We start from the raw sequence: 15,942 nt of genomic DNA on the forward strand, positions 1-15,942 counted from the left end.
TTCCTTGAATACCAACATGCCCTGGTATCCAGAGCAGGCGTATTTTCGCATTGTTGTTGATGAGCGCATCTCTGATTTGGTTTATTGTTGCAGAGTGGGATAGTGGGTTTTGGATGGCTTGAAGTACGGATTTGCTGTCGGTGCATATAAGAGTTTTGCAATTGTTTTCCAATGTCATAGTTAATGCATGTTTGATGGCAACTGCTTCTGCAGTAAAGACGGATGTGAAGTCCGGTAGTGTTTGCACCCTTAGAGTGGCGCCGTCTGAGTCGACCACTGCGAAACTCGCCGGTGCATGGTCGGACTTTGATCCATCTGTGAACCATATGTTCCAGTTTTCGGTTGCGTAGAATTCTTTACGTTCTTGGAACATTGTGCAAAAAGCTTCTGGAGGTGTGGTGTCCTTTTTGAATTTGCATAGTGAAAAGTCACACGATGTTTTATTGATTTGCCATGCTGGGGCTTGTGATTGGTAGTTCTCCGATGTGTTGTATAGTTCCAGGCCATTGGCGATTTCGAGTACTTTATGCATTGAAGATGGATATTTTTGTCGACCTCTGGCAATGTTGATATTTTTTATGTCACAATCAATGATCGAGTTGGTTGGAAAGAGAAGTTTAGGAACAAGTCTCGCATGGACTTGGTATATTCTATCTTCAATGGTTGGTAAGCCTGCCTCTGCTAAAATGTTTATAATGGGTGTTGTACGAAAAGCATAAACGCTTGCACGCGCGGCTTGGTGATAAGCTGGTTTAATGATGTTGATTGCAGATTTAGGTGAGTTCCAGAAGAGAAAGAGCCCATAGTCGATTTTACTTAAGATTAACGTTTTAGTTATATACATTAGGGTGTTAATATGTACATGGCATTTCTTACTAGCAAGGTAAGTAACAATATTAATTCTGGCAGCTAATGCTTTTTTATATGAGTGAAGTGGCATATCCACTTGTAGTTATGCGAGAATATAATACCTAATATCTTCAACTTCTTTACATTTTCGATCACTATATTATTTTTCGCTAAAGTATGGTTATCGAAATCGCAGGAATGTTCCTACATATGTGGAATTTTTTAGGTTTTTCTAAGGAAATCCTGGCTCCGGAGTAGTCACCCCAGTCCAGGATTTCCTTTATTAAATTTTTAAAGATAAGATTTGTTACTTCGTTTTCGGTTCTTTTGTATAATATGTAGACATCGTCTGCGTAAAGGCAATGATCTACCAAACGTTTACCTTTTATAATGTTAGTTATATCATTAAATGCAGTGCTAGACAAGATTACGGATAGTGGAGAACCCTGAGGAATACCATTTTCTAACGGATATACATCCGAGAATACATTATTAATTTTTACACGAAACTTGCGATTGGTTAGAAACGATTTAACGAAATAGAATATTCTGGGGCCTACACCCCACGAGCGAAGGCCGTTTAGAATAACGTGCGGTCCAACTCGGTCAAAAGCTTTTTCAAAGTCTAGCGAGAGAATAGAGACATGGTTACGTGCTGAGAGAGCTTTCGTGACATAATGGTCAATGTGAAGGAGAGCGTCGGTGCACCCTCTGTTGGTTCTGAATGCTACTTGGTTGGGGTTAATAAGCTGTTGGGTCTCAGTGAACCATGTAATTCGATTTGCAACTATGCGTTCCATGATTTTAGAGAGGCATGAAAGAAGCGATACAGGGCGGTACCCATCTGTGGAAAGAGAGTTCTTATTTGGCTTGGGTATTGGTATAACGGTAGCAATTTTCCAGCTTTGAGGGATTATGCCAGTGTCTAAGATGGAGTTATAAAGCTTTAGCAATCGGGATGTTCCCATTGCCGGCATTTCGGGGATCATTTTATAGGATTTTCGGTCGAAGCCGGGTGTTTTTCCTTTTGCTTTGCTGATGGAAGATAGAAGTTCGATCACTGTGATTGGTTTTTCTATGAGAGCTGCTTTTGGATTGGTTTCACTACAGGGCAAGTCTGGCTCAAGGTATGAATTTTGTCTTCCCTATATCGGTGAGAAAAGTTCGCGTCGGACGAGAGATTGGACCACGCAGAAGCAAATTCGTTGGATATTATGGATGGGTCCGAAGTTATGTTGTTATTAATTTTAGTTGCAATTACTGGTGTACGCGGGTTTCTGTGGCATAGTCTATTGATTTTATTCCAGATATCGGATACAGAAGAATTGGGGGAGATAGATTTAGTAAATTTTTCGAAACTTGCCGTTTTTTTGTGTTTTCATTTCTTTCCGAAATCTGGCATTGAGTTTTTTGAAGTTTATAAGGTTTAAAGGTGTTGGATTATTTTTAAATCTATGCCAAGCTTGCATTTTATCCCTTCGAAGGATCGTGAGAACCTTTTTCCACCATGGTACGTGAGTTCTGGTGATGCTTGAGTGATGCAGTGGTTTGCGGCCACGTGTATTGCTTTAGCAATGCTAGACGCCTCATGATTTGGAGAGTAGGATTCAGCTCTAGCGCTAAGTTCGAGGTCAACATCCTTTTTGAAGTTCTCCCAGTCAGCGAAATCAAGTAGAAATTTGGGTGTTGGTTTTGCGCGTCGGGTAGTGTTTGGATACAATGAGAGGTTCGGGATTAATGGGAAGTGGTCGCTGTTGTGGAGGTCGTCTAGTGCTTTCCACTGTATAAGTGGGAACAGATGGGGGGAACAGAGGGATATGTCTACGTGGGAAAGGGAAGAGTGAGTGGAAAAGTGGGTCGGACTGCCATCATTCAAAAGGCACATGTCGGATAGTCTTATAGCATTTTCTATAATCCGGCCTCGGTGATTGTCGGAGGAGGCGCCCCATAGGCTATTCCAACCGTTACAGTCACCAAGTACTATAAGTGGTGTGTTAACTGCTCCGAAAATATCGGTTAGGTCCCTGCTGCTGAATGTTTGACAAGGCGGTATATAGATAGATACCACGGAGAACTTGATACTCAAATCTACCTCTATAACTACCACTTGAAGTTGGGAGTTGACGTCTATTTTCCTATGTGGGATATAGTTCTTTATTGCTAAACCCGCGCCTTGTTTGGCCGTGGTATTTGACGAAGAATTTACAAAGTAGGTGGAATAGCTGTTTAGAAAGACTGGATTAGAGTTGTGGGGACAATGTGTTTCTTGAATTTCGATAATGCTTGGGTTATACCGTTTGATAAGAATCTGGAGTTCAGAGAAGTTGTTATAGAAACTTTTCATATTCCACTGGAGAATATTCAGGTCCATGAGAGAGAAAAGGAAGTGTGCTGTCTTTTGTAAAGGTGAACTTTACAGAAGCGAGGGACTTAAGAGAGATTTGGTTAAAAGTCGTCGATGGAATAATCCATCGAAGAGGTTTTGTTACTGCTGTTGTTGTTTTCGACATAATAGTCATTGTTTTTTAGCAGATTTTGGGTAAAAACTAATATTGGTGTTGTAATATTTTATTCAGATGTTGTATTTAGATGGGTGGTTGGTATGTTAGTTTGTAGTAATGAATAATTTTCTAAAGAAGTAGTGGGATTTATTTTTTTGAGGATGCTTGAGGTGGATTTTTCGGTAGAGGTATAGTTTGATTTATTGAGGTTACTTGATGTTTGATTTTCTGTAGTGGTGTAATTTGATATATTGAGGTTGCTTGAGCTTGGTTTTTCGGTTTGGTTATTGGAGTCAAGTCCAATGGTATATGTGTTTTGCGTTGATGCATTTGCGTCGGTAGATTTTTCATTTTCGGTATTAGGTTTATCTATAGTGTTTGATGAATGAATATTGGTAGATGTGCTATTTTTTGTGGTAGAGGCGTAGGAGTTTAGGCGTTGTGAGAGGGGTAATCTATTTTTGTATTTTTGCCGTGCTTCGTCCATACTGCATTTTTCGGCAGTTTTAATCTTAAGGATTCCTTGGCTTCGACAAATTTTGAACAATTTTTGTCCGAAGATGCGTGCTCTTCTTCTGGGAGATTACAAATGTCACATATTGGCACTTTTTGGCATCTTTTTTGGGTATGTCCTAGAATTTGGCAGCGCCTACAACGCATTGGACTTGGAATGTAGGGTTGAACCTTGGTTGTATACCATGCTACTTCTACGGATTCAGGGAGTCGGTACAGGTCAAATCTTAAGACCATTTGCCCAGTAAAAATAGTTTTGCCTTCAACTTTTTTTGTAAATTTGTATACACCCGTAACTTTTTGGTCTTTCATTTCACGTACTATTTCTTCTTCTTCCACGTGCTTAATGCAGGGAGCATAGATAACACCTTTAACCGAATTCAAGGTGTCATGTAATTTTACAACAATTGGATAAAGGTTGGGGAAAGATTTCACTTTTAGAAACCTGTCTTCCACTTGTGCGGTGCGCGCCAAAACAAGTATATTACCGTCCCGAAGTTGAGTAATTGCATCTGTTTCGGTTGATATAGCTTCAATTGATTTTTTAATGGCAAAAGGACTTAGCTGGGATAATGGTTTATTATTGTCTGCGGATGAAATTAGAAGGAATTTTGGGTTATAGGTTGGAGGGCATTTTGGGCGGAATGCTGGGAAAGTCTCTTGTTTAGGATTAGCTTTCTGTCTTTTTCTGGTTGGGTTGTCTAGATGATCACTTAACGCAGAAAAGCGATTCGGTGACCTATCCGGAGGTCCCGGAGCCATTTTAATGCTAATATTTATTCAAAATATAAATTTAAATTAACACGTAGGCGTAATCAAAACAGAAAAACAAAGTAAGAATGAAGGAAAAAGAAACGGAGTGATTAACGGAACGTTAACACAATAACAATTGTAAGTCACAAAACTAGTCACTGAGAGAAAAACGACGTGTGAACGCTTTGAATGTGTAAACAATTTTAAAATATTTTTTTTTTAAACTTAATTTAGGTTTTAAGATATATGACCGGGGACGGTCTAAGTCAGGTTGGCCGAGTTGTAAACCACAATATACACTTGAGCATTATCAACTTTTAAATAACTATGTTTGTAATTTATGTGAAATATGTTTTTATATGTTTCTCTAATATTCATTTTTGATGTATAAAAATATTCATTGAAAATATTTTGTAATTAGTAAAACAACTTTTAAATATTAAAATAAAATATTAAAATAAAATATTAAATAACCAAAGAAGAAAGATTTATATATTGTGACGATAGAGTTAACGCGATAAACGCGAGTTCGCCCCCATTTCCGCTCTCGCGATCTTTTCTGTGGACATTATACCCAGAACAGGTCTGCAGAGCAGATCTTGCTGTGAGTTTAGTCTCTTGAATCGCAGCAATGCGGATGTTGTGAAATCGACTATATCCGTGATCTTCCCAGTTAATCCATACAGTTTAACTGCAGAATTCTGAAGAGCAACGAGAGAAATGTCACTCTGGAAGTAAGTGACGGGTGACTATGCCTGGTGAAAGGCTAGGACGCAACTGCTGTTGTGGCCCTGGCACTGGACGTCCTTGGGTAAACATTGGGGCACCCGGTGTATTTGGGTTTGCGGCCTGGCAACATGGCGCAATGGAACTCGTCGGGGGGTTGCCGTCGCGGAGACCAGAACATCTAGGAAAGTGGAACCGTCCAAGACAGCAGCTGCATTGGGCGGATGTCGCAAACATATATATTCTGTGCTGGTTAAAGGTGCAAAAGGAGGTAGGGACTAAGAGTCTGTTTCCCTGACCTACACGATTGCTGTTGGCAAAGAGGGGGTGGTGGGGGGAGACGGGTCCAGGGGCTGATGCTCGGAGTTGCTACCGACTCTATTACGGAGATGTTAGGTGAGTTGGAGCAGCCGTATGAGTTGGTGGCGCCGTGGGGCGCGAGCAACAGCGGGTACTTGTTGTGGCTTGCTGAGCAGCGGGGCTGCTGGAAGGTAGTGGGGGCACTAAGCCGTAGACTACGGGACGCCCTTGGGCGTGACCAGCAAGGAGCCACAAAAGATTTAGAGAATTTACGTGGACGTCAGGTTTTGGGATCTAGCCCAGAACAACCTGTCCAATGCAACCACCCCTTACACGAGACACTGACAAGAGTATGGCCGTCCTAAAAAGATTCTTTTCCGGCAGACGCAGCAAAACCATTTCTCAGGACCGGGGTTAGGAGACGGACCCGGATTGGGTTCGATACCTTCCTGGTGCAAGGGAATATGGAGGGACGCAATAAATTAAATAGGGTTACACTGAAATGTCAGTCCTTGGTCGGGAAAATTCCCGAGTCGCTCCGGTACATAGAACCGACTGCCTTGGGAAGCGTTTCTCGTAATATGATTTGTTTACCTTTGCTCTAATGATGACAGTTCACCGCCATGTGTTCGTACATGTCTCCTTAGCTTGGAAGCGTAAATAAAACCTGCAATTTGTTAATAAAGTCCATTATCTATTTAATTACACTGCTCTTGCAAAACTTTACTCTTATTGCAGATATAACACGATAATTGGTTTTCTTTCTTGAATGGAGCGGGATCCTTCTTAGTATTCACATTTTTATCGCTCCCTAAGTTATGATTTTGTAGCGACTCCTCTTTATGAATACGCGGACTGCGCTGCACATCTACTTGCCCATGTTCATCATTGGGTTTATGATGTTTCAAATGTTCTTTTACATCGTTTAGCCTTTTATAGGCTTTATTGCGTGGATGACAGTTATGATTGGACGATCTATAGAGAGTAAAAAATAATGGCATGTGTAAGTCGACGTTGTAATGCTATTCATACTTACATGGAATTTATTTGTAGCTCATCGGTTTCAAACAACAAATCATCTTTCATAGTGTGTGTTAAATGCATTGTGGCGCCATCGCTATATTCTGTGTTGTGTTCATCATCTTCTATGGGCTCGATTTTAATAAATTCACTTAACTCGTTGTGCGAATCTTCACAATGTTCCAGTAATTGATCAATGCTTCGCAAGTGTTCTGTATCGCTTGATTGTTCTGCTTCCGACACAATTACCTGCTCTTTCAAGTTATGATGAGTACTGCTAGGACGACAGCTGATCAAAGCGTCTGAATATGTGTCGTTTTTTAACAATTCGTCCTTAATTGTTGTCTCCGTCCGTTTTCTAGCAATCAGTTCATGCATCCGCAGATCAGCCTGTATGCACATTCTTTGGAATCGATATGCGCTAAGCAACTGCTGCATGCATTTATAACAAATTTTCTTTGGTAGTTCGTCATTTAGTTGTATATGTATTTGCGGTACAATCTTTGATATCAATTCAGCTATTTGCAAAGCTCCACACTCTTCAATTTGTTCAAGTATAGACAGCAATTTTTCTTGTGTAGTGTTATCGTCATATGAGGATGCTTCGACTTTTAAGCAAGTACGGCAAAGGCAATCGAAATCTTGGTCACTTGTATCCATTTAAACGGTCTAGTTTTTGTAGACGCATTCATGGAATATTTGTATGCAGAATTGCTATCATTGTACAGGTTTACAAGTATGATATGTATGAGAGGGAAACAATTTCTTTCCCTTTCTAACACACGGCAGTTTGACACTTCGGTCAGTGTCAAACTAGCGTGGAACCTGCGTGGAACATGAGTTTTGACAATGAACGAAGTGTCAAAATTACCGTGGTTGCTTCGTCGAAAGCGACACAGGGAAGTAAAAAAGGGATCGGAATATCAGATATGGGTTGCTGTGATGGTAAATTTCTTTTAACGAATTTAGTAGGAAATTTTAAGTGCACCTATGTGGGTCCTTCAGAAAATTATAAAAAAGTCTTCAATTGGGGTATCTGAGGACGCGTAGTTATTTCTGTATTAAGAATACAAACACGGGAGTTAAGTTTTTCTACCCGTTCAAAAGTTCTCCGCGAAAAACAGTTTGAAACCGAGGTCGACTGCAATAACCCGTCCAAAAAAGCGGAAAGAAAAATTAATAGACGCGTTTTGTCCTGTTGTCAATAGTCCGAAGAGAAAAAGTATTCGAATTATTGGAAGCGAGGCAAAAACGCGTCTATTAATACCTCCCCCGACGGTTTTGGTCGTGTTTTAGCAATCGTCCTCGTAAAAAAGTATCACAATTTGTTAATTAAAATTGTCCAAAATATATGGTTATTAAAGAGAGATGTAATTAAGTGCTCGTTTGAAAGTAAATAAGTATATTTCTTTGTAATATAAGAAAAAAAAATTTTAAGCAGTTTTCGATAGCAGGTACTAAACTTTGTTTGGTCCTAAGAAGAACAACAGTGCCAAATAGCATCCACAAAAAAAACGAACAATAACAAGCATTTTATCAGGTGAGCGTGGCTGTGTATGTGCGTGCTGCTACATATCCTACTTGTAGACCTGTACAATGCTACTTGTAGACCTGTACAATGATTGCTATGCCGAAACTACAAGGCATACGATACGATTTTTGGCGATATCGGTTCTTTTGTCTATGCCGATTTTTGTACTCGATGCTTGTCCTATCGACAGCTTGCCCTATCGACTATATATATCTAATCATGGTTCAATTATATGGTTGGCTCATCTGTAAAGCAACAAAATATGTCTGTTCAAATTGTCAAAATCTGTGTATTGGTGTTGGTGCGAATGGTATGGAATGGAAACATAAAACTTAGCAGTTTTTGTATGTGTAAGAAAATGTTGCCTATGTGTTGGTTTCATTTGAGTTTGCCATCTCCTTTTGACAATCCCTTCGGCCATGCAATGAAATAAATAAATCAGCTGATCAGATGAGCCAACCATATAATTGAACCATGATATCTAATTTTGCAAAAAAAGCCTTTTACATTGAGAAATTTTTCCAGTCAACATTTGGAAAATTGAATAATGTAAACTGGCGTTCACACATTTTTTTTTTCAAAATCTTATATACATATATTGTTCTTTAGCATTTTTACTAAAAACTGCGTTCTAGTTAACATATTTCGTTTTAACAAATATTATTGCCTTATATTTCAAGTTATTCTCATAATTAAATATGAAATGTGCCGGGCCCCTGATATGGGAAGAGATAAACAAAATAATTAATAGGAAAGGAAAATACAAATTATCAAATAAAAAAAAGCCTTAACTTTGGCTTACAAGGAGGAAACAAAATTTCATTTGGGGTTTCTTGTGATCTAGGTACCGCGCTGAACCAGTTAAATGGAGACAATTTGAACGTTATATAATACACGTTTATAATGCTACGCCTCAAGTGCACACAACCTAACGGCTGAGTTCTGTAATTCAGTCTCCTCTCAAGATTTTTCAAATCAACCATTTAAAAAAAATTATGCTAGCCGTTATTTTTACACGTATATACGTCTACGTTTGCGTGTAAAAAAACGCTTATCCTCACTTAGATAATGCTTAGCAAACCCATCTAGCGGCAACTAGCTACAGAGAAAATCGGAGACACAAACCATTGTGAATCAAACTAATGCGGCAGTTACTCACGAACGTACGTGCCAAAAACGTGTCAGCTGACACGACCTATCTTATGAGTGTGCAATGTAAACGAAAACTCACCGACGTGCAACGCCCGTACGTACGTAGCCCGGAACGTAGAAATCAAAACAATTTTGATTTTTTCCGTAAGAACGTGTCAGCTGATCGCTCTCTCACTAGACAGAGTTGCCTAGTAAACTTTTGTGCGCTAATTTTTGACCGTTTGCACTTTTATGCAAAAACACCTAATTAAAGTTTGAAAAATTGTGAAAATAATTCGAAATAATTATGTAAAAGTGAAGATTATAAATATGTAATCTATTTATACTTATTTAATATTTATTCCGGCCTTTTACAATATCAAAAATTAAATTGGAAAAATTTGATGTTTCCATAAGCATGCATGCAAACTGGCCAATGGCAACAGTGCTTTGTTGTAAACAATACACACACAAATATGTTATGTACATGTACACAGACGCACACATTGATTCCTACGGGCTTGAGAATTCGGTCAAACGTGCTTCGTACGACAAACGTCCGTACGTACGGCACACGTCGGTGGGTAACTGCCGCATAAGTGTGATATATTCTACATAGACGTCAAAATTCCAAAGTGATTGGATCACCTGATTTGTAATTGACTATCGCTGTCTCATTGTGAATCTCTTTCTATCACCCGCTGAAGATAGCCGGCCCTATGCGCCGCCATATTGAACACCCTGTCAAAACGCTAAAAAGTAGCCATATTTAACATCCTGTCAGGCAATCGACGGATAAGATATCCCACTTAGTTTAATTCACAATGCATTTTGCGTTCTCGTAAATATTTGCAATCATTTCTTATTGAGAAGGAATACTTAGAAACTTTTAGAAAATTTCATGCTGAATTCATGGCGGAACCATACAAGGTGGCAGCATGGTGACACCTACAAACATAATTAAAGTTGCATGTACTTTGTTTTTGTAAATTGGGTGTACTATTGTCAAAATCGTACTGGGCCGGAAGTTGATGTGTCAAAGCAAATTAAAAAGATAACAAATCAGCTAGAGTAGTGATTTTTCGTTCATTTCAGAGATTCTGTTCTTTCGTTCTTTTTCTGTTTAACGAACAAGTTGTTCTTTTTGTTCATCTGTTCCTTTTTTCCAAGCAAATTTGTTCACTACTGCTCGCACCCACAAAAAAACCCAACAAGTATAGATGGGGGTGTGTATGCAGCAATGCTTTGTGTAGGTATATTTAAATGTGTTATGAATAAATAATATAAAAAATAAAAAAAATCAAGTTTAATAAATGTAATAATTAGTTTCCTACAAAAGATGCTTTTCATAAATAGTCCATACATATATTGTTGTAGCAGTGCCACATACAAAGATGACCACACATATCTTTACTGTAAGTGGCATCATCGACATTCATGCTCACTGTGAATTTCTGCGTATGTATGTATGAATTTACAATGTTCGCGAACGAGAAGAGAGAAAGAATAACATTAGATAAAACGAACTAAAAGAACAAATATAACCGAAATCGAAGATCTAGTTCACTTGTTCAGTTGAGAGACCCGCTCAGAACGAAACGACCCAACTCTACAATCAGCTGTCACGTGCTGCCACCTTGTATAGTTCCGCCATGGCTGAATTTTAACCAGGGATTAGCTTAACGTTAAGCTAATCCTTTATCAAAAAATTTCCACCGTTTCCGTTGAAACACTTCGAAATATTATCGATAAAGAAATTATCAAGATAAATTGTATCTCGTTTTTAACCGAAACGAAAAGCTTTCGTTAAAGTTAAAAACGTTAACAAAAACGTGATACTTTGTGTTTGAATTGTGCTGGCAATGCTATAGCCATGGTGTAGCCGTAAGGTGGTAACAGCGAGCGGACATACACACACAAACTCCATGTAATTTGTTTGTGGAATTCGTTGGTGGTAATGTCAAAAATACTCTGAGAAATGATCCCACTGTCAAAATTCATGAGAAAAGTTGCAATCAGCTTGGCTAATGCTTTCACCTTTAATGACTCCGCCATCAATCAGCTTTGCCAGCATAGTTTGAAATTAATAATCAACATAAACGATTTGATTTCGTTTTGATATGGCAGAAAACGAAACAAAATCATTTCGTTAATTTGACGTTCTTAACGTTAATAAACGAAACGAAATGACTTTGTTTCGTATATTAACGTTAATTATCGTAACGAAATGATATCGGTTCGTTGGTTAAGCATGCCTGATTTTAACACTTGCTCAGCAGTTATCACCTGATGAGATTGTGAATGATGTATTTTGGAACTATTTTCCGTCATCCCTTGTCAAATTGACAAATCGGTTTCGGCGTTGTTCCATCATCAGTGTCGATCATTGTTTACTACAATGGTGTCGATTTTCGTTCTGATCTGCTGTTGCCGTTTGTCTTGTATTTATAGTCTTGTAGTTATAGTGAGCAGGTATTGTCAAAATTGATGCTTGTGTATATTTATGTGTATGTGCTGTGTGTTCATTTAGAACAGAGGGTGGTTTTTACTGATCGATTTGTGTGGCTGTCCATAGTACAGGTCTACAAGTAGGATATGTAGCAGCACGCACATACACAGCCACGCTTACCTGATAAAATGCTTGTTCTTGTTCGTTTTTTTTGTGGATGCTATTTGGCACTGTTGTACTTCTCAGGACCAAAAAAAGTTTAGTAGCTGCTATCGAAAACTGCTTAAAATTTTTATTGTTATATTACAAAGAAATATACTTATTTACTTTCAAACGAGCACTTAATTACATCTCTCTTTAATATCAATATATTTTGGACAATTTTAATTAACAAATTGTGATAATTTATTACCGGGGAAGATTGCTAAAACACGACCAAAACCGTCGGGGGAGGTATTAATAGACGCTTTTTTGCCTCGCTTCCAATAATTCCAATACTTTTTCTCTTTGGACTATTGACAACAGGGCAAAACGCGTCTTTTCATTTATTTTTCCACATTTTTGGACGGGTTATTGCAGTCGACCACGGTTTCAAATTGTTTTTCGCGAAGAACTTTTGAACGGGTAGAAGAACTTAGCACCCGTGTTTGTATTCTTAATGCTGGAATAACTACGCGTTCTCAGATACCCCAATTCAAGACTTTTGTATAATTTTCTGTAGGACCCATATAGGTGCACTACATTTTCATAATAAATTGGTTCCAAAAAATTTACCATCACAGCAACCCATATCTGATATTCCGCTCCATTTTTTCGCTTTCCACGACAGCAACACCGGTAATTTTGACACTTCGTTCAGTGTCAAACGCAAGTTCCACGCAGGTTCCACAATAATTTGACACTGACCGAAGTGTCAAACTGCAGTGTGTTAGAAAGAGAAAGGAATTATTTCCTTCTCATACATATCATACTTGTAAATCTGTACTATGCTAACAATGTCGCTTTTTTATTTTTCGCAAATTTTTTGCTTGAGTATGCATCACTGACCAAACTCAAAGAAAGAGAACAAAAGAAACAAGGCGATTACAATTTCGGCAAACGATTAATTTTTGTTGAACAAATTAAAAAAAGGATTCTGTAGCATTATGGAACGATTTAAATGAAGAAAGGATTGATTTAAATGAAGAAATCCTCCCAGTTCAGAAATTGAACTGGAAGAAGTGAACGTTACAGAAAACGTGGAAAATCATAGAATGGGAAATATTGCTAGTTGTAACAGAGAACAAATAAAAAATGACATGACTTCCAATAGAAATGCTTTATAAAAAAGTGGTTTCGATTTAATTGTTATTTATTTATGTATTTTAAGTCCACTAGGATTACAAATTGTTGCTTTTGTGTTTGTTTTATTTTTTGAGTTGTCCTATATATTTTTAAATGAATATAAAGATATAAATTTATAAAATCATCAATTAATACTTACATATTTGAACAATGCGAATGCCTATTACTTGTAGCAAGAAAAATGCGAAAATGAATGCTGTTTGACATTCGCTTTCGCTTTACAGAGTGCCGGCAATGAGAAAAGGGAGAAAAATTGCGAATGGGCAAAATGTGAATGCGAAAGTCAAAATATACATGCGAATGTCAAGATACAGAGTACCGATTTTGCGATTTCGCGTATTTTTTCTTTCGCGTCGCAATACAGAGTAGGCCCCCTGATTTCGAAAAATCATTTGCTCTTCCTCTTCTCTTTACGATTCCGTCGTAATGCAGAATACCGAACTTCGATTAAAGCGGAGCGTAGAACGGGAACGTAATCGAAATACAGAATAGGAGCGCACATTACAATTAAAGAGATGGTTGGTGTCATGTGGGGACACATTGCAAGCGGGGCATACATTTTGTATGTCGGGGTTGTTTCTGGATATCTAAGAGTTTAACCTGTTACAGTATCCAGAACGAAGTTGAGCCAGAGTGACTCGCGTTTCCCTGGGGAGTATGCGTTCTTCTTCCGCAAGTTTTGGGTGCTGTTCCCTGAGTACTGGATTCACCGGGCAATTCCCGGCATAAAGGTCCGACGCCTGTTTGTGGAGTTCAGCAAGGACCTGCTTGTGTTTTTTTGCTTCATACAGCTGAGTTCTCAGGTGCCGTATTTCCTCATAATGCTTACGGAGATGACTCCTTAACTCCCTAGGCGGTGTTGGCTCATCAATCAGATGTGTTGGGATGCCCAGGTTTCTGGGTATTCAACAGGAACTGTTTGGTTAGCATCTCATTCCTCTCCCTGATGGGGAGTATTCTCGCCTCATTATATAGATGGTGTTCTGGGGACATAAGACAACCCGTGGCGGTTCTGAGCGCAGTATTTTGGCAGGCTTGTAGCTTTTTCCAGTGGGTTGTTTTTAGGCTGGGCGACCATATAGGGGACGCGTGGTATGCAATCGGCTGGCCAATTGCTTTGTAAGTGGTAATGAGCGTTTCTTTGTCTTTTCCCCAAGTACTGCCAGCAAGGGATTTGAGGATTTTATTACGACTCTGGATTTTCGGTATAATTGCGGCTGCGTGCTCACCAAAATGTAGATCCTGATCAAACGTCACACCCAAGATTCTGGGGTGTAGGACAGTCGGTAGCGTAGTGCCATCGACGTGGATGTTCGAAATGGTCGACATTTAGGACGTCCCTGTAGTAAATAAGGTCGCGGAGGATTTAGTCGGTGATAATGCCAGGTTTTGCGAGGCGAAAAAACTGGAGAGATCAGGGAGGTAGCCGATTATTCTGTTGCAAAGCTCATCGATCCCTGGGCCTATGGCCATTATTGTGCAGTCATCGGCGTAGGAGACGATAGTAACTCCTTCTGGTGGTGAAGGGAGCTTAGATATGTAGAAATTAAGCAAAAGTGGGGATAGGACACCACCCTGCGGCACCCCCTGTTTAATTCTTCTTGGTTTAGATGTTTCATTTCTAAATTGCACTGATGCCTGCCGACCACCCAGATAATTTGCGGTCCACCTTTTAAGACATGGGGGAAGGGTAGACCCTTCCAGGTCTTGCAGTAACGTGCCATGGTTGACCGTATCAAAAGCGTTTGATAGGTCTAGCGCTACGAGTACCGTTCTATGGTGGGGGTTTTGATTTAAACCGCAATTTATCTGGGTGCTGATGGCATTTAGCGCGGTGGTGGTGCTATGGAGTTTCTGAAGCCATGCTGATGGCAGGCTAGCTGCAAATTTGTTTTGAAGTATGGGATCAAAATGGCTTCAAACGTCTTGGCTACTGGCGATAGGAGATATCGGGAAATATGACTCTCCTATGTGAGCTGGTTTCCCAGGCTTTAGTAGCGGGACTACCTTGGGCATTTTCCATTTTTCGGGTATGACAAAGGTGGAAAGAGACAGGTTGAAGACATGTGGTAAATATTTGAAACCCTCCTTCCCAAGGCTTTTAAGCATCGGCATGGCTATGACGTATGGGCCCACTGCTTTGGATGTTTTAGCATGACCGATGGCATCCTCAATCTCTTTGGCGGTGATGGTAATTGGTGACGCGCTGAATTTATGTTTATGCGCGTGTCTGTTGGCCCTCCGTCTATCTTTGTCGACCGTAGAATGCATTATATATTGTCGGCAGAAAGCGCTCGCGCATTTTTTCGCATCCGACAGCACGTTATCGCCAAAGGCGATGGAAACTTTTTCGTTGTGCCTGGACGGATTCGATAGGGACTTTACGGTGGACCAAAGTTTACCTACACCGGCAGAGAGGTTACAACCACTTAGGTGCTCCTCCCATTTCGCCCGCTTGTGGATGAACACAATCTAATGCGTTGGCTTATATCCCTTATTTGGGGGTCGCCGGGATCGAGCTGTCTTATAAGGTCACGTTCTCTCGCTAATCTTGCGGCCTCCGCCGGGAAATGGGGCAGAATTTCGGGAATTCTACCGGCGGGAATGAAACGAGCCGAGGCGGATTCAATTACCTTGCGGAAAGCACGCTCCCCTTGGCGGGCATCAGTTGGGATAGGGAGGGCAGCAAAGCGGTTGTCTTGTAAAGGATTTGTATTCGTCCCACTTTCCTTTTTTAAAGTTAATGAAAGTGTGTTTTTCTGCGACGATGAAGTCGGTGGAACGCTCGAGCGAAATAAGTATAGGCAGGTGATCGGATGCTAATG

At 39.7% G+C, this 15,942-nt stretch overlaps 1 protein-coding gene across 3 annotated transcripts in view; it reads right to left on the reverse strand.

The window, feature by feature from the left end:
* LOC137249248 (zinc finger protein ZFP2-like) overlaps positions 1-7,395 on the reverse strand; it is a 104,001-nt gene extending 96,606 nt beyond the window's left edge. For all 3 annotated transcript variants that reach the window (XM_067780570.1, XM_067780569.1, XM_067780568.1), the window contains exons 1-3: positions 6,679-7,395; positions 6,370-6,617; positions 6,237-6,309 (exon numbers count right to left, since the gene is read on the reverse strand). In XM_067780570.1, coding sequence (XP_067636671.1) covers positions 6,237-6,309; positions 6,370-6,617; positions 6,679-7,322 — 965 coding nt within the window. In that variant the 5' untranslated portion in view covers positions 7,323-7,395. The remainder of the gene's footprint in view (positions 1-6,236; positions 6,310-6,369; positions 6,618-6,678) is intronic.
* Between the last annotated feature and the right edge of the window lie 8,547 nt (positions 7,396-15,942).

The sequence above is a fragment of the Eurosta solidaginis genome, chromosome 4, assembly GCF_040869045.1.
Source record: "Eurosta solidaginis isolate ZX-2024a chromosome 4, ASM4086904v1, whole genome shotgun sequence".
Lineage (NCBI taxonomy): Eukaryota > Metazoa > Arthropoda > Insecta > Diptera > Tephritidae > Eurosta > Eurosta solidaginis.